Source organism: Heterodontus francisci, chromosome 5 (assembly GCF_036365525.1).
Source record: "Heterodontus francisci isolate sHetFra1 chromosome 5, sHetFra1.hap1, whole genome shotgun sequence".
In the NCBI taxonomy this organism is placed as follows: Eukaryota; Metazoa; Chordata; class Chondrichthyes; order Heterodontiformes; family Heterodontidae; genus Heterodontus; species Heterodontus francisci.
The window spans coordinates 133,470,456-133,490,269 of record NC_090375.1 but is presented as its reverse complement, the minus strand read 5'-3'; the positions used below and the strand labels follow the sequence as shown (position 1 = coordinate 133,490,269).

The window sequence follows — 19,814 nt, the reverse complement described above, 5'->3', positions numbered from 1 at the left end:
TGGGAAAAATTGGGGGGCACAATGGCAGTTAAAATATGCTTGGTCTGTTGGCTATTAGGGCCCTACATGAACTTGGTTTCAACTATCTTAATCCATTTCCTATGGGTGTGGGCCCACAGAGAACGCAGTAATCTAGGATTCAGTAGCAACACAATTCAGAAGCCACAGGTGTCTGATGTGGGAAATGGAAAGCTAACAATGCCGCAAGCCATGATTCAAAGTCATGTTGTTAGGGCGGAGTAGGGCAGCTTTATCCTGCACCTAATTGCACCAGACTAGGCCTGAGTGAAGCACTGAATCCTGATAAGTGAAATAAAAAGGTCCTGTTCTTTGCAAATAATATCTCACCGTGACGCCAAAAAAAACCATAATTCTATAGAACGATTATAAATTCTTAGTTTGAAATGCTTGCACCAATCATGTTGCACAACTCAACCAAAAACAATTAAGACACTTATTAGCGAAATATTCTACAATCGAGTAACAAAACAAGAAAATTAATAAGCATCTAATTCTTGGATATTGAAAACAAAGTTGATTTAACACAGAACCATCTGAGATGCAATACCATTAGGATGGATACAATACTGTTAATTCAAAGGAGAATTTTTTTTTAATTATTCAATTATTCAAAAGCATTTTATAAAGAGCACAGGAGTCATGTGCTGCTTGAAAAAGTTTCAAAATGAATTTTTGCGAAGTAACTTCAAATTATAAGTAGTGTACTGCAAAATTAACTGAGTCAAGGTGTGACGTGGTACAATGGAACTTTTATACTGGGACCATGCAAGTGCTTGTGCTAACCTATTTCAGAACTATTTAAAGAAACATTAGAGCCAGCAGTGGAATAAATTCAGTAATCCTGCAGTTGTAATGGCTTAGATGTGCCACAAGGTGACAGAATTATACCTGGTTCCTACTGTAAGCTATAAACTCAATTTCTTAAGGGTTTTGTTGAAGCTGCCAGAAGCGAAAGCTAAATGGCTAACAAAGTAATACATATTACAACTTGAATAGAAATCAATTAGGTCGAACTTGAAAGTGGTTGTTAACACCCACGCATTGTAGTTTCTACTTTGTGTTATGGAGTCTTCATGTGTAAACTAAGTTCTGTACAGCTTGCGTTTGTTCGACAGACCGTCACGGATTTGAAGCTGGGGATTTCCAAGTTAAACCCAGGCTAGATAAACAAAGAGTCTTGTGACTGAGGGATAAAACAGTTTTTTCTCAGCAGATTCATGTGACTGGCTGTTTTTAGCTTCAGTTTGTCAAGAAGCTCTGCAGGGTGAAGCCAGCAAAGGAAAAGCAGTGTGAGTTTTTCAAGAACACACCAGGGAGTGTGTTAAGCCAGGAAAAAGGCTGAATGGTTTTCACAAGAAGCCAGTGGCAGAGCTGTATATTGGTTCGTTTCAAATGATTCTTCCTCCCAGGGCTGCTGAACTGGAATCAGCTGCGAGCTGTTGATTTTAAAAGGGCAAGCTCTTTGAATTGGAACCTGTTTCCTGGTAGCTGACCTTTGAGAAATAACAGTTGCTACCGTTATCTTTGGCAATTGAAAAGTCATCAGTGGAGCCATGCCATCAGGACAGTAGAGGACAATGCCAAACCAAAGGGAAGATTGCATCGCTCACCATGAACAAGCCTTAACTTCCATTTCCACATCCTGGAGGACTGGACTTGCAAACTACCCGAGAAAAATCCTGGTTTTGTTTTGCTGCAAGACAGATCAGCAGACTGCAAGCACTGCCCTTGATGCATCTGCTAATTAACGTGTAACCTTTTAGATATATACATTGGTCGTGGTTTAACTGTCAGTTCATCTTTAACTTATGTTGGTTTTGATTGAGTGCTCAAGTAAAAGTTATAAAAGTGAAATCTTGCCAGTTGGCCTCTTATGCATTCCTAAATTGGGGTCAAATGGTGGATTCGATTCTTTCCGTTGGTTGGTCGCCCTCGGGGATCAAAACAGTTATGAAACCTAACTTTTTTTATTAATCAAAACAATAAAACACCCACGTCCGCCATTTAAATAAATATGACATTCACTCTTAAGGCAATGATAGAAAACCAGTACAACATCAAAAGCAATGTGATACCTTAGAAGTACTAACAAAAAAAAAGCTGTACCCCATTGTGGTGAAGTGTATATTAAATCCAACACAAGGGATTTTTATTTTAAACCCCTCCCTTTTCTTATCTATGAAGGGGAAATATCCATTTAAAATCCCATGACAATCTTTTGGACATTTTTAAAGCAACATTATATTCTGTCTCAGACTTGTTTTTTCTATGTTCCAATTTCCACAAAGGAAATCCATCAGTACATTGGCACAAAGGAGTAAGATGTATATTGAAAAGGCTCACATCAACATCTGGTCGTGCCATTATTTCTTCCACTTTTGCAACATCTCCATTGGCTGCAGCTTTAACAAGTTCTTCATTGATGTCTCCAGATTCTTGCGTTTCAAATAGTTTTTTCAACAGTTGGGACAAACGTTCTGGTAAAACAAGAATTTGCAAACAGAATACAATAAAATAGAGCGTTAAGACTCCAAGCCAACAAAACATAAAATTTGGTTTGTTGATTTTTTTCAAGAACTTGTTCATTTCCCCATGATATTGCTCAACAGTTAAGAAACAGAATCATAGGAGAGGATAAGACTGCAACATCAAGACAGGGCGGGAATTGAAAGACAAACATGCGATGGGAAGAAAGTAGCAACTAAGTGGAACATCCATCATACTGGAGCCCTGGAAATCAGGAAGCCAAGGGTACAAAGTAGTACTGGAAGCCTCAGGTACAGAAACTTATTGGCAGGTGTTAAAGATAAGTTATGATTTCCTGCTCATTTTCAGGGTGTGTGCAGATTAAAGCACCAATCTGTAATGCTGGCTGAAAGGGAGCTCATTTTTTTTGCCTGGTTTTTGATTAATTGATTCATTGGATTTGCTGTGAAAAGCAACCATGAAGGAAAGCTCAATTTCTAACACCCACGATGTGACTGGTTCAAGAGTTTTGCTGCGAAAAGGTGTCATTTACAAAACTGATATATAAACTGAACACAGACTCAACTCTGATCACATGATGGGGACACCCTTTAATTTAAACAGTTTTTCAGGGGAAGAATGAGCTTGCCATTTCAACTTGTGCATTTTCCCACCATCCTCCACAGCCAGTTATATGGGGAACAAGAATCCAACACAGAGCTGTTCTCAAGTCAAAGTCATCAACTTTTGGCACCTTTCTTACTGTTTGCTTCAATCAGATTCCTCTCGCCCATTCTCTGTTCTTGCCTGTCCTTACTGGTTGGCTGCTCGGCCCCTTCCTAATCTTCGCTGTTATTGATCCCCTCCTGCCATTCTGAACAGCCCACCCTACTGGTCAGTTGCTTACCAGCCCATTCTCAGCCATCAATCAGCCCCACATAGGCCAACAACATTACAGGCCTGGACCTCCATATTTCACTGCCCCACTATATTCTCCTTACAGCCAAGACCTGCAGTTTACAATCTGAGAAGTCAGTTCACTTTTTAGACACAGTTCTACATGCACAAAAATTTAAAGAGAGTGAAAATTAAGAGGTTGTTAGTGGGCTGGGGATATTAAGGGGCAGAACGGAATGTTAAGGAGACACAAGGCCATTTAAAAAGGGACAAAGTCAAATGTTAGGGAGGTGTAGTAGTCAAGAGGGATTTTCAATTTAATACAGAAAATATGAGTTATGTTGCACCAATATTTTTCAAGCTACATGAATTATCAGCTGCAATTATAACGGACACTCGCTGCTGTGGTGTTGAGGGGCAGATTTAGCTCCACATGCGCATACTGAAATGCATGTATGGAACACTGCTTACAAACATTGAACTATTGGTCAAATTTTCAGTGACTAACAAAATTAAGCAAAACTATTTCTATGTGTTCTCAGTTATGCTGATGCTGAACAGCATGGATAGCAATATACTGCCCTTTCAGTACCAGTGAGCAACACCAACACCTAGTATCTAGTATGAGTGTGGTATACAATAAGCAAACAAAAAGAAATAATTGTTCAGAGGCTGATATGTACCACCAGATGCATTGCTCACTGCAGATCCAGCTGATGCCACTTTAGTAACAGCTGCAGGATTGTATGTCCAAGATGTCCCACAAACCTCGACTTTCAGGTCACTGTCAGAGTAAATCTGTTGAACACGCCCAACCTTCCCCAAAGTCTATATTAAAACAAAGACGTTTAACAGTTTAGACGATATACCAGTACTCTCAGTATTGTGCTGTGGAAAGATGTCAATATTGTACTTAATTTGCACCTATACCCGATAGTAACTAAAGCAGGCAATGGAGCACTTTACTTTCAAAGCACCCTGGTCAGACTTGTGTATTTCTGATTCTCTCCTCCAAACTCTCCAATCATGTGACAAGATTTTAAAACTACTGCTGGCTTCGGCTGTTATAATGTCATACACAAATCGATATTTCTGTGCTGTATATTTTCTAAAAGATACTAAACATATACAAGAGGAACAAAAGCCCAATACTCCAGATGCTGGAAATCTGAAACAAAAAGAAATAAAATGCTGGAAACACTCAGCAGGTCACGCAGGTCCTTGGAGAGTGAAATAGCATTAACGTTTCAGGTTGATCAACTTTCATCTGAACGAGGAGTTAGTTACAATTTTAACAGTTAAATCTAATTTCTTCCAGTTCTTATGCCAGCAAAGCCCTCGTAACATTTTGCTAGTTTTCAAAAGCCCAACTGAAGTTCAACTTTTTCTGCTGCAGCCACATATTACTCTGGAAGTAACAGAGCACATTCTGGAAACAGATGTGACGGAAATCCCACATGCCAAATGGAAAAATATTAATTTTGTTGTGTGGAACGTTGCCTGAGACTTTTACAGGACATTATTACAAATAGCTTTTAAAAAGCAGAACAGAACAGCTAAAGATGGCAATGGTACAATTTGCATATGAGAAGCCAAAGGCCGGCTGGGAGACAGAGGTAATTACCCAGTCTAGCCGGTACAATGGGGTTGCGCTCTGATTCAGTTACCTCGAATGGTTTGTCGTCAACGTGGGTTGTCAAGCCATCAACACCCATTGACTTTGAAACAGCCATACCACCGCCCCCCCACCCCCCGCCACCAACAACCAAGTATGTTTGCACAGCTTGATAGAAGAACTTGGAATTTCAAACAACCTTCCAGAAACTTCTGTTTTCAAAGAGGTGGTCACATGACATACCTGTCTGTGTAACTCAGTTTGTGAACTCTGCCTCAAAGAAAAAAAAGCCAGTAACTGAATTCCAAGTAAGAAAACAGCACCTCTCTCTCTCTCCCCTTGTCCAGCAAAGTCCCAGGGCAGCCTTGGCTGCAGCTAAACGTCAAATCTACAGACCCTCATAGGCAACAACCAAAAGGACGGATAAAGTCTCTCTTCGGCCTTCCAAAAACCAGAGAAGCAAGCCTGAATCGTGTATAGCTCAGCGAGGACTTCAACTTCAATTAAGAACACCGAAACTCCGTATCCGAATTCCATTTATTACAGACATTATTTGAACCTCCCAACTCTCTTTTCCCCTCTATCTATTTTGTGTGTGTCTCTCGTACACAGGTGAGCACGGATGCGTTGTGTATTTTAGTAATTTTAACCGATTTAGAGTTAGAAGGTTAATAAACTTACATCTTTCTTGTTTAAACTCAAGAAAGTCTGCCTGATTGTTGCTTGAATATAATTGCAAATGAATCAATGAGCAAGTGCTCACTGAGGTGCTCAGTTAAATCAGAGTGTTGAAAGAATAAACCCTGTTGCAGTCAAACCAGAGAAGGGGCGCAAAGGGAGCCCGAGACCCCTTCCTCACCTGATCATAACAGAAAAAAAAAAGATTTTTGAGTGCAAATAACAAAAACAGTGGAGGTAGTATAAAAACTCAAAGAAATTTTAAAAACCAGCTGATGAGACAAGATTCACAAAGGAGGCAGCTGTTCCCTATTATTTAACAGCATAGAGGATTTACACTCCATGCGATGTCAAACTGAAGCGGTGAAAATCTACTCCTTGCAAGGAGTCCCCTTCCTTTAATTGCAAATTCGACTCTGGGTTTACACTCCCAGTTTAGTATCTGTGCAAAACAGCAATTGCTCAACACCAACACTAAAATTCCAGTGTAAACACACTGTTAAAATGTTGCTAAGAAAATTAATTTCTACTTACCGGGAGCATAGCTTCAGCCCATTCGCCATGGCCTCGCTGAAGCAGCTTAATTCTCTCCAAGTCGTAACAGATTTGAACCAGGTCACCAACATTAAACTGTGAAGATCCACCTTCCGCTCCCTGAACTGCATCCCCACTTCTAACAACATTAGCCTTAGTAAGAACTGCAGGATTGAATGTCCACCTATCGACATAAAAAGTCATTTAGAAGCCCGACTTCAAAAACCGAAATGCCATAAGCTAAAAATATTGGTTTGACATATTTCAGTACTATGCAGTTTTTTCTTATGATCTTTTTGCCTACATACCTGTTGCCACTTGGATACTGTACTACAATATCATGATCTTCATCAATGCCACAGACTGTGCCAGTGGTTGTTAATGTCTCAAACATACCATCGGTCCAACCACCGTGCCCATGTTGCAACGACTGAACAATCTCTAGATCCAGATCAATATTTACAAGATCACCAATCTGTAGACCACCAGGGTTCCGACTCCCATTTTGTTCACCTAGTAACATGGTTTATTATAAAAAGAAAAATAAATCATGAAGGATCAGAGTACATACCAATACCTTGAAAAAAAAACATTCCTAAAACTATGTCTCAAAATAAACCAAATTCAATCTTGCAATGTGTGATGGAAAATCATATCAATGAATTGTGCATCAGTGGTCAAAATTAATGAAATATTTTCATCCCACTCCAGGAATATCGCTGATCAAATTACTCTATTGGCAGTAGAGAAATTATAGTAAAAACTGTTGTTGAATCGAATTGTATACAAGTGAATGTGCTTTTTAAGAAAAAAATTGCTCAACCTTGAGAGTTCATGTGGAAAAACGACATTAGACACTAAGAAAACAAGAGGAGCAAAATGGTTTAGCAGTTGGCAACTTTTTTGACCAGTTTTTGCTCTATTTGTGAAACACATTATGTCTTAAGAGTTTGTTTTTTCAAAAAAAACTAAAAGGTCTGTGTGCCTTTAAGACTGTGGAAAACAGGACTGTGAACTGAATGTTGACTTGGTTTGAAGTGCAGGCTGTAGAACTCGTATCCAAGCAACCAGAAAGTTTTACGACTAACTAGTGACTTGGTTGTTGTTGAAAGCTTTTAGTAGTCAGTTCTGCAGTGTGAAACAGAGCAGAGAGAGCAGTGAGCTGGCTGGGAGCTGTGATTTGCTGAGAGACCAGAGTAAAAGACTTATTCTCTCTGAAAATAATATTTGCAATTCATGGAAAGAAGTGCTACATTTACAGTGTGGTTTTGACCTGCCTGGAGAGAGGGAAAAGGCCCAGATGAAGAGGAGTTGCTATGCTCTGGAGGAACACTGCTTTGGACAAAGGAAGCCTTGTGTTTCGTGTGTGGCAGGTTGCTGTTGCCTTCAGTATCAAGAAACACTGCCTCAAGATGAGTCCTGTTGGTTTTTGTGTTTTTTGGCAGTTCTTGAAATCTCAAGAAAGTTTCTACTGTTAAGACTGCTACACCTTAAACTAAAAGATTTGTTTGACGCCAGAGGCCTACCCATCACAAACTGTTGATCAATCTCACATGGAGACATATTAACTGACATCCGACTATTCGACTCGGACCCCTCACCAATCCAGAAATATCCTACCAGATTTTACCCAGTTATTTTACTATTCCTAAGAAACAGTTCTAATTTAAAACATTTTAAAACCGGTTAACCATTGGTTTTTGAATGTGTGTGTGTGCATGCATGAGGGTTAGGAAGATTAATGAGTTTATAAAATCTTTTCATACATATTGATTTATCTCATTATGGTTTAAAACATGGTTTATTAATATTTAGTTTTTCTTGTTGTTTAAAGAAACCTGGTTTGGTGTGCTTTATTGTGGCGGATAAATAAAGTGTTTAATTTGGCTAATTTCCAGTAGGTGGGTAACTTTAATATGCTGTGATCTGTGGAGTAGTGGGACTGAATTAACAGTGCATTACCCCTGCCTTGGTCGTAACAATTAGCACAGTTATCTTAACATTAAGACAAACTCCAAGTGTACAGCTAAAATGGGTATTAATTGAGACAAAAAGATCAGTAACTCAAACATATTTTAGATTGCTTTGTTTTTGCAAGTATCTAATAATAGTATTTGAAGAGAAGGAAAAAGCTGCAGTGTGGCTGTTTGTCACAAGAGGCTGTTACATAATACATCATTTAAAGTAACAGAGTTACTATTTCAGGAAACGGTAATGCTAAGAATAATTTCTTGCTGTTTAATTTGCTCCCCCATTTTCCAAAAATGCCTAAGGTAACCTCAAGGAGCGATCCTCACCCTTTCAGCTTCAGAGACTCAATTAAGTGTCCAATCTCCTATGCTGCTCCAGTGATACTGGTTATATGCACATCCCAAAACTGCTCCATTAACTTCAATTAGGAGTGACAGTTTTGAGACACCAGGCACCCAAACCTGGAAAGAAAAGTCTAACCATTAACCATGCAACTGTTTTGCTCCCTCCTTCAGCCGAGGCTTCATCTAAAGTTCATAGTTAAAAATCTATCTGAAAAAAAACGGAAAGCACTTGAAATCCGCTCCAACCGTAATATCGCCTTTAAGGCGGAAGGTATTGGACGAATTTGTGGCTGCATACTGAAAGCAAGTCGATCTTGACATTAAAATAGCCTTAATAAAGTTCTTAAATTAATTAGTGATAACACTTTGGCTGGCCTTTAAATTATTCCGAGTTAGTTTTATTGCATATTTGGATATCAGGACATACAGCATTTTCTGTACTTCCGTTATTCTGTCATGATATATTTAATCGCTCATAGAGCTCGTCACTTGAGTAGGCAGACAAGGGGATCAAGGAGGTGAGAGTGGAGCAGCCTCAGCCCTTGAAATGGGTTAACAAGTTCAAGGCTCTAGTAGCTTGCATGGACAAGAGTGAGAGCTGCAGAGTGGATGAGCTGACTGACCACGGCACAGGAAGCTGTTCAAGTGTGTGTATTGGGCCGGGGGGGGCGAGGGGGGGGTGGGGGGTAGTTAAAAGGAATTTAGTGGTAGTAGGAGACAGGATAGTTAGGGGGATTGACACTGTTCTCATCAGCCGAGAGCAAGAATCCAGAAGGCTGTGTAGCCTGCCCAATGCCAGGGTTCGGGACATCTGCTCAGGGCTAGAGAGGAGCTTGCAATGGGAGGGGGTAGATCCAATTGTCATGGTCCATGTCGCTACCAACAATAGATAGCATTAGCAAAGAGGTTCGGCATAGAGAGTATGAGGTGCTAGGCACTAAATTAAACAGCAGAACCTCAAAAGGCAATAATCTCTGGATTATAACCTGAGTCAAGTGCAAATTAGCATCAGGTAAAGAAGATTAGAGAGATGAACGCGTGGCTCAAAGATTGGTGTGGGAGAAGTGGGTTCAGATTCATGGGGCACTGGCACAACAACTGGGAAAAGTGGAGGCTGCACCTTTGAGACAGACTTCACCCGAACCATGCTGGGACCAGTGTTGCAACAAGGGCATTAGTAATGTACTGAAAAATGACAGTTCTAAAAATCAAGATGCAGAATCAGTTTGGGTAGAACTAAGAAGTAGCAAAGAGCAAAAAAACATTGTTGGGAGCTGTTTATAGGCCAAACAGTAGTGGTAATGTAAATCACAGTTTAAATCAGGAAATTAGTGGTGCGTGTACCAAGGGTAATACAGTAATCATGGGGGAATTCAATCTACATATAGACTGGGTAAACCTAATTAGTACTGCTGTTGTGGAGGACTAATTCTTGGAATATATGAGAAATGCTTCTCTACAGCAGTACATTTAGGAACCAACTAGGGAATAGGCTATTTTAGATCTAGTATTATGCAATGAAAAGGGGCTAATTAATAATCTTCTTGTAAAGAAGCTTTTAGGTAAGAGTGACCATAAAATGATAGAATTTTACCTTATGTTTGAAAGTGATGCATTTCAATCAGAAACTAGGGTCTTAAATCTAAGCAAAGGAAACTATAAAGGTTTTCGGGGCAAATTGGCTGTAGTGGATTGGGAAATTACATTTAAAGGTATGATGGTATACAGGCAATGGCTGACATTTAAAGAACTAATACATCATTTACAACAAAAACACATTCCTTTCATGCACAAATACACAGCAAGGAAAGTGCTCCAACCTTGGCTAACAAAAGAAATCCAAAATTGCATTCAAGGAAGAGGCGCATAAAACTGCCCAAAAAAATGGTAAGCCTGAGGATTAGGAGCATTTTACAATTCTGCAAAGGAGGACCAAGAAAAAGATTAAGAAAGGGAAAAACGAATGTGAGAGTAAACTAGCGAGAAACATAACAGACTTTAAAAGCTTCTACAGGTTTGCAAAAAGGAAAAGATTAGTGAAAACAAATGTGGGTCCTTTACAAGCAAAGTCTGGCGAATTTATAATGGGGAATAAGGAAATGGCTAAGAAACAAACAAATGCTTCATGCCTGTCTTCACAGAGGAAAATACTAAAAAAAACTCCCAGAAATGAAGAATCAAGGGACTTTGTGTAAATGAAGAACTGCAAGATATTATAAGTTAAAAAAAAAGTTGGAGAAATTAACGGGACTTAAAGTAGATAAATACCCTGGCCCTGATGATCTACATCCAGAACGTTGAAAGAGGTGGCTGTAGAAATGATAGATGCATTGGTGGTCATCTTGCAAATTCTACAGACTGTGGAATGATTCCTCCAGATTGGAAGGTGGCAATTGATACCCCACTATTTAAGAAAGGAGGGAGAGAGAAAACAGAACTACAGACCCGTTAGTCTAACATCCGTTGTAGGGAAAACGTTTGAAACTATAATGAAGGATGAGATATCAGGACACTTAGAAAATAGTGGTAGGATTGGGCAGAGTCAACATGGATTTATGAAAGGGAAATCCTGTTAAACAAACCTGTTGGAGTTTTTTTGAGGATGTAACTAGCAGAATAAGGGGAACCACTGGATATGGTATATTTAGATTTTCAGAAAGCTTTTGATAAGGACTCACGCAAGAAGTTAGTAAACAAAATTAGAGCATATGGGATTGGGGGGAAATATACTGGCATGGATTGAGAACTGGTTAACCGACAGAAAACAGACAGTAGAAATAAATGGGTCAATTTCAGGTTGGCAGCTATGACTAGTGGGGTATCGCAAGGATCAGTGCTTGGGCCCCAGTTATTCACAATCTATGTCAATGATTTGGATGTGGGGATTAAATGTAATATTTCCAACTTTGCAGATGACACAAAACTTGGTGGAAGTCTGAGTTGTGAGGAGGATGCAAATACGCTGCAAGGGGATGCGGAGAGGCTAAGTGAATTGGCAAAAAATTTGGCAGACGGAATACAAAATGGAGAAATGTGAGGTTATCCACTTTGGTAGGAAAAACATAAAGCACAGTATTTCTTAAATGGAGAGAGTTTGGAAAGTGTTGAACTTCAAAGGGACTAGGGTGTCCTTGCTCATGAGTCACTGAAAGCTAAATATACAGGTACAGCAAACAATTAAGGCGGCAAATGGTATGTTGGCCATGATGATAAGAGAATGAGTATAGGAGTAATAATGTCTTGCTGTAATTATCTAGAGCCTTGGTGAGACTGCACCTAAAGGATTGCGTGCAGTTCTGGTCTCTGGAATGACATACGTGACATAGAGGGAGTGCACCAAAGATTCACCAAGCTAATTCCTGAGATTTGATAGAGGTGTTCTGAAGTATGAATTGTTTTGATTGAATAAATAAGAAATTGTTTCCAGTGGCAGAAGGGTCTGTAATCCCAGGACATAGATTTAAAGTAATTGGCAAAAGAACCAGAGGCAGGTGGAGAATTATTTTCTGCCACTAGCTGTGATCTGAAATATACTGCCTGAATGGTGGCGGAAGCAAAAGGGGAAACATTTGCAAGACTGTGGGGAAAGGACAGGGAGTGGGATGGATTAAATATATCTTAAGAGCCAGCACAAGCATGATGGGCCAAATGGCCTCCTTCTGCGTTGTATTATTCTTTGATTCTATTTCCTATCACATTGTCACAGTGGGTGTCAAGGACAGAATATCAGCATTATATGGGAACCAAAGAATAAGTCATGGGTGCATGGGTGGGGAAAAAATAGGAGATTTAATAGCTTTTTGTGAAATGGTACTTAATATAGACAAATATCCAGAATCTTCTCGTTTACACCCCAGGGTATTGAAAGAAATAGGCAAGTAATTTATCAGTCATAATTTTCCAAAGCGCTCAATATTCAGGAACTGGATTTATACTGGAAGATTGCAAATGTCACTCTTAGTTGAGAAAGGAGGGGGGAAAAACAGACCTGTCAGTTTATCAATTATTGGGAAGTTACCAGAATATATCAGGGACAGAGTTACTGATCACTTGAAAGAAGCATCAACTGATCATAGAGTCAGCATAGAGTAATATAGTAAAATTTTTTGAAGTGGACAGGGTCATGAATACTGTCAATGATTGTCACCTGTTTTCTGGAAGTCTATGATTAATTTATATTGAAGACTTGAATGAAAGAATAAAGCTCTATATCCAAGCTTGAAGATGACAACATTAAGGAGGCACCATAAATTTTGGGGATAGAAGCAAAAAGGAACGAAGAGATTAAGTGATCAAGAAAAATTATGGCATTGAGAGTTTAATGCGGAGAGGTGAGGTCATCCACTTTGGATCCGACAAAGGCAAAATTAGAATACTTTCTTTATGATGAGATGCTAGGAGTTACAGAAAAGCCAAGGGGCTTTAGACGTCTACGTAAATAAAACACTAAAAACTGGTGCACAAAACTAGGTACATAAAGTAATCATAAATACTCCTGGTATGTTTGCTTTTATCTCATAGGGGTTAGAATTCAAGTAAGGGAGTAGTGTTTCAGTTTTACAGAGCCTTGACACCACACCATCTGGAGAACTGGATTCAGTTTCGATTCGAACCTCAGGAAATGTAGGCTGGCCTTGGAAGGTGTCCAGAGCAGATGCACTGTAAGAAAATAAGAACTAGGAGTTGGCCATATAGCCCCTTGAGCCTGCTCCACCATTCAATAAGATATTCCAGCTCAAATACACTTTTCTACCCTATTCCCACATCTTTTGAATGATTCTAGAATGATAGGAACAGTTAGATGAGTGATCTAATTGAGGAATTTAAAATGGTAAACACATAGAGTGGATAGAGAGAATCCATTTCCTCTGGTTGGGGAAAACTGGAAAAAAACGGCATAACCGTATTAGAGCTAGCCCATTTAAGATCATAATCAGGCAGCATTGTGGGAATCTGAAAAACTGTCCCCAGAACAGGCTGGAGATGCTGGGTCAATTGCAATTTAAGACAGATATCACTAACATTCATGTTGGATAAGGGTATCAAGGGATGTGAAAGAATGCACACAAATGGAGTAGAGCAATCGATCAGCTGTGACCAAACAGAAAAGGCTTGAAGGGTTGAATAGCATACTCATGTGCACATGTAGAAGAACTGCCTTTCATAAAAGATTTGGATGCTCATGTAGCATGGTGAGAGAGAGAAACAAGTTAATTCTTGGTAAATTTCCAATTTTAATAAAGCTATTACCAGCATCCCAATGGAAACTAAACACAACTCTAAGGGTGATTAATTTCAAAAGATACATATATTGAAGTCAAAAACAGAAAAAAAAACTTAAATTTGCCCACAAGTAAAATGCATCCTTGTATAAATAAGCTTTTCCACTTTACACAAAGTTACATTACCTAGAATATACATGACAGAAAATGGCCAGTCAACCCAACAAGTTGATGCTGGTGTTTATAGTCCACATTAGTCTCCTCCCATTCCATCTACCTCACCTCAGCCTTTCAGCATATTTTTCCATCGTACTCATCTAGTTTCCTTTCGAAAGCATCTAAGCTATTTTCCTCAACCACTTCCTCTGGCAGCAAGTTCCAGATTCTAACCTCTGAGTCAAGACATTTCTCATTATTTTCCATAGGATTAGTAACACTAATATTTTTGGCCCTATTTTGGGATTGTCCTCCATTCTCTCCACATCTATCCTGTCCAGCACATTTGTAATTTTCAAGACCTCCATCTGGTCTCCTCTGAATCTTCTCTTTTTGAAAGAATAATGTCTCAACGTGTTCAATCTTACCAGATTGTTGTAATCTCTCACTTTTGGTATCATGCTTGTACATCATCTCTACACATTTTCCAGTGCTTTTAGGTCCTTTTTATAGGACGGAGACCAGAACTGTGCATAGCCCTTAGTACGGCCTGACTAAGTGTACAAGTTTAACGTAACTTCCCTACTTTTGAATATGCCTAGAAATACATCACAATACTTGGTTTGCATTTTTAATTGCTTTGTTAATTTGCAATTCAGCTATTAATTATCTGTTTACCCCAGTTTAAGATGCAAGTGATGTTTCTATTTTTCCTGGCAAAGTGCCGGGGCAGCACAGTGGCGCAGTGGTTAGCACAGCAGCCTCACAGCTCCAGCGACCCGGGTTCAATTCTGGGTAATGCCTGTGTGGAGTTTGCAAGTTCTCCCTGTGTCTGGGTGGGTTTCTTCCGGGTGCTCCGGTTTCCTCCCACATGCCAAAGACTTGCAGGTTGATGGGTAAATTGGCCATTATAAATTGCCCATTATAAATTGCCCCTAGTATAGGTAGGTGGTAGGGAAATATAGGGACAGGTAGGAATATGGAATTAGTATAAATGGGTGGTTGATGCTCGGCACAGACTCGGTGGGCTGAAGGGCCTGTTTCAGTGCTGTATCTCTAAACTAAACTAAACTCACATTTCTGTTATAAAGTTCATTTGCTATTTACTGCAGAGTTCAAGGCACTACCATTCATACTTGTCAATCATGTCTTTATGGCATCTCAAAGTATAACTACTCGATAACGAACAGTGTAGCACTGAACTTATGCTTATTTGGAAATTTCACCAAAAAAAATTCTCTGCATTTTGGCATCTCTGGCAAGGTCAGCATTTGTTGCCCTAGTTTTTGAACCACTGCAGTCTGTGTGGCGAATGTCCTCCACAATACTATTAGCAAGGACTTCCAGGATTTTGACCTAGTAACAATGAAGGACTGATGATAAATCGCCACACCAGGATGTTGTGACTTGAAGATGCTGGAGGTTGCATGCATCTGCTACGCTTGCCCTTCTACATGGTGGAGCTGCAAGTTTGGAGGTTCTGCCAAAGACTTGCAAGCTGCTACAACCTTTAGATAGCATACAGGGCAGTTACGATACGCCATTGATGAAGAAAGTAGATGAGATGCTGTCAAACGTACAACTTGATCTTAATAGAGTCCCCACCACGTAAAGCAGGTGCTGATGCACTTTGCCTGCTATACACAACAGCCAGTGTAACATGGCAAAAACTATTCATAAGTAATTTTGTTTTGTGTGAAGTGCCTTGACTTTTTGACCTGATAGGCTATTAAGTCATCAACAGGTTTGCAATATGACTTATCCTTTGCCCAGTTTTAAGATTTTGTAGATGTTGCTATTCTTATCATAAACTTGTTGTTTGAAAAGAAAAGGCAAGAAATGTATTCTTTGGCACTTGTAAATAAAATTACATCTGTATTATTGCTATTAAAATATATCCGATTTTTCTTTCACTAACTTCTGGACAACTGCTGCACTAATTTGAATTTGATTTTTTTTTATGACCTAGATATAATTCATGAGAAAAATCTGGAGGCAGTGTTTAAGTATACTAAATGGGCATTTTAAATTGTGGAATGGAAGCCAAACGGTAGAGAAATCTGCCTCAAAAGGCTGTTTTATTACATTCAGTGCAATGTGCTATTTACTTGTATAAAAGGAAAGTATTGTAAATGCTGGAAATCTGAAATAAAGAGAGAAAATGCCTGAAATACTCAGCAGGTCTGGCAGCATCTATGTAGCATGAAACAGTTAACATTTCAGGTCTATGACCTTTCATCAGAACTGGAAAAAGTTAGAAATGTAATAGATTTTTGAGCAAGTGAAGGGGGGCAGGGGGGCGGGGGCTGGAGAACAAAAAGGAAAGGTCTGTAACAGGGTGGAGGGCAGGAGACATTAAATGACAATACAGAATACGTAAAAAGATGATAGACGCGTCCAGAGGTGTGAATGGCAGAATCATGAAAAGCCACTGTTTGAAACCAAAGAAAAGGAAAAAGAGAAAAAAAACCAAACCAGCAAGGGAAAAGGAAAACAAACTGGGGGGGCAGAGGTTAGAGACCTAATATTGTTGAACTCAAGGTCGAGTCCACAAGGTTGTAAAGTGCTCAGTTGAAAGATAGGGTGTTGTTCCTCGAGCTTGCACCGAGCTTCAATGGAACACTGCACTCAGCAGGAGGCTGAGGACAGAAATCGCAAAGCAGGAGCAAGGCGTGAATTAAAATGACAGGCGACTGAAAGCGTGGGGGCATGCCTGCAGACTGAACAGAGGTGGCGGATCTTTTCATTGAGAACTAGCGGTGTGACATCACTGTCTCAATTTCTGTTTCCCTCACTCACTGTAATCTGGCTCCCTCTGAACTTGCAGCAGAGGTCCAACCCTAAAATTTTCATCCAACATGCTTACAAAGGCAGTACTGTTGTTGTTTGCTGTGCAGACCTCTACCGAGCAAAGCCGATCTAAAACTCTCAAAACTTCCTCCTATCGCCCCCTGGACCATGACCCCACGAGCAAACATCAAACTATCGTCTGCAGGACTGTCAATGACCTCATCTCCCCTCCACACTTCCAATCTCATAACCCAAACTATAACAGCCCGATTCTACCTCCTTCCCAAGATCCACAAACAGGACTGCCCCAGTAGACCCATCGTTTCAGCCTGTTCCTGCCCACTGATCTCATTTATTCCCAGCTCGACTAATTTTTCCTCCCCTTGTCTAGTCTCTTCCCACCTACATCCATGATTCTTCCAATGCCCTTCATCACTAACAGTTTCCTGGCCCTAACCATCTCCTTTCCACCATGGACGTCCCATCCCTTTACACATTCATCCCCCACCAGAATGATCTGAGAGCTCTCCACTTCTTGTCTGAACAAGAGGCCAACCAGCCCCCATTCACCATCACCCTCCTCCACCTGGTGAACTTCTCACTTGGAGCAACGTCTCCTTCAATTCCACTCACTTCCTCAAAATAAAAGGTATTGCTATGGGTACCCGCACAGGTCCCAGCCATGCCTGCCGTCCTGGGGAATATGTTGAACATTGTTCCAGTCCTGCTGAAGCTCACTCCCTCACCTCTGTATCCCCAGTACATTGATGACTAAATTAGTGATGTTTCCTGCTCTCGCCCTGAACTGGAAAATTTCATAAATTTTGCTTCAAATTTCCACCCTTCTCTAGTCTTGAGATGGTTTATCTCCGATCTTCCTCTTCTTGACTTCTGTACCTCTATTTCTGGGGATAAGCTATCAACCAATATTCACTGTAAGCCCACTGCTATGCACAGCTTTCATGTCTACATTTCTTCATGCCCCACTTCCTGCAAGGACTCCATTCCATTCTCCAACTTACTCTATTTCCATTGCATCTGTTCTCATGATGCAACCTTCCAAATTAGTGCTTCTGATATGTCTTCCTTTGTCCTCACTGAGAATTCCCCCACCACCACCCCCACCATGGGTGGCAGAGCCCTCAACCATGTCCGTTCCATTTCCTGCTGTCACCCCTCCCCTTCCTTCCCAGAAACATAATAGGGCTCCCCTTACACTCCAGCAGCCTCCATTTTCAACAGATCACCCTCTGCCATTTCCACCAACTCCAGCGTGATGCCACCACATGTTCCCCTCCCCTTTCAGCATTTCTAAGTGACCATTCCCTCCGAGATACCCTGATCCACTACTCAATCACCAACACACCTCCACTTCCCACTGCACCTTTCCAAGCAACTGCAGGAGTTGCAACATCTGCTGTTTTATCTACTCCCTTCTCATCATGCAAGGACCCAAACATTCCTTCCAGGTGAAACACCAATTTACGTGCACTTCTTTCGATTTAGTATACTGTATTCACTTCTCACAATGAGGTCTCAGCTACAAGGCGGAGACCAAACGCAGACTGGGTGACCACTTTGTGGAATACCTCCATCCTTCCGCAAGCATAACAAAGCTTCCAGTGGTCTGCCATTTTAATTCACCACTTTGCTGTCAACACTGACCTTTCTGTCCTCAGCCCCCTGCAATGTTCCAATGAAGCTCAACACAAGCTTGAGGAACAAACACTCATCTTTCGACTGGGAACTTGACACATCTGCAGACTCAACATGGAGTTCAACCATTTTAGATTGTAACCTCTGCCCCCAATTTGTTTCCTTTTCCTTGGCTGGCTTGTTTTTTTCCCTCTCCCTTTTTTTGCTTTTCTTTTGGACAGCAACTATTAATGGTAGTGCCATTCACTCCTCTTCCTCTGTTTTTTCTGTACTTCTCCCATTACCATTCCATGCACCATGAACCTTTATGTTATTTAATCTCTTCTGCCCTCTCCTCTCATACATACCCTTCCATTTTGTTCGTTTTTCCACCCTACCCCCTTTCATTTGCTCAAAACCTTTTAGGTTTCTAACATTTCCCAGTTCTGATGAAAGGTGACAGACATAAAACATTAAATCTGTTTCTCACTCCACAGATGCTGCCATTTTCTGTTCTTATTGCTGTTTACTTATGCATGTCTGCATTCAACACACCTTAATGAAGTGCAAACCAGTGAGTAAACACAGTTGTTTCTGCCAGAAATACAAGGATCACTTTAAAACGCTTTAACTGCCACTGTGAAATTTGCATTGATACAACAAGTTAACGGTCATCACTTTCTTGATGTGTAAGTGACTGCCTGTTTTAAATGCGCTAGTGACACTGTCAACAGAGGACATGCTCTCCACAAAGGCTGCACTGAGGTCGCTCCTACCAATGGTAGGACAAAGACATATCTGCAACAAGTAGTTTGCTGAGAATGAGGTCAAGTAGGATAATTATCATTCAAGGTTTTCAACCAATGCATCTGCATTTGATATACAACTTTTGGAAATTGCCAGAGGTGGCACGATTACTCAACTGCTGCCTGGAATTGGCATTGCTTTTATTCTTTCATGGGATGTGGGCGTCACTGGCAAAGCCATCATCTGTTACCCATCTCTAATTGCCCTTGACAATTGAGTGGCTTACGAGGCCATTTCAGAGGGCAGTTAACTGTCAACCACATTGCTGTGGGTCTGGAGTCACACGTAAGCTAGACTAGGTATGGATGACAGATTTCCTTCCCTGAAAGGGGGAAAGGACATAATTGAACCAGATGGGTTTTTACGACAATCGATGATAGCTCCATGGCACCATTACTGGGACTAACATTCCATTTTCAATTCCAGATTTTTATTCATTAATTGAATTTATTAATTAATGGAATTTAAATTCCACCAGCTGCCATGGTGGGATTTGAGCCCACGGCCCAAAGACATTAGCCAGGGCCGATGGATTACTAGTTCAGTAACATTACCACTATGCCACCTGCTCCCCCAGTGACCAGCCAGAAGTTGTATTGTCTACTGTTAACTACAATAGCAGGCTTTGATACCTGACCTCCAGAAAGTGTCAATAGTTCTGGGCAGATGACTAGGGAA

At 40.5% G+C, this 19,814-nt stretch overlaps 1 protein-coding gene across 2 annotated transcripts in view; it reads right to left on the bottom strand.

Moving 5' to 3' along the window:
- The window catches only part of mib1 (MIB E3 ubiquitin protein ligase 1), a 201,635-nt gene that overhangs the window by 135,465 nt on the left and 46,356 nt on the right, over positions 1 to 19,814 (bottom strand). For both annotated transcript variants that reach the window (XM_068032142.1, XM_068032140.1), the window contains exons 6-9: positions 6,520 to 6,724; positions 6,212 to 6,395; positions 4,068 to 4,212; positions 2,365 to 2,498 (exon numbers count right to left, since the gene is read on the bottom strand). In XM_068032142.1, coding sequence (XP_067888243.1) covers positions 2,365 to 2,498; positions 4,068 to 4,212; positions 6,212 to 6,395; positions 6,520 to 6,724 — 668 coding nt within the window. The remainder of the gene's footprint in view (positions 1 to 2,364; positions 2,499 to 4,067; positions 4,213 to 6,211; positions 6,396 to 6,519; positions 6,725 to 19,814) is intronic.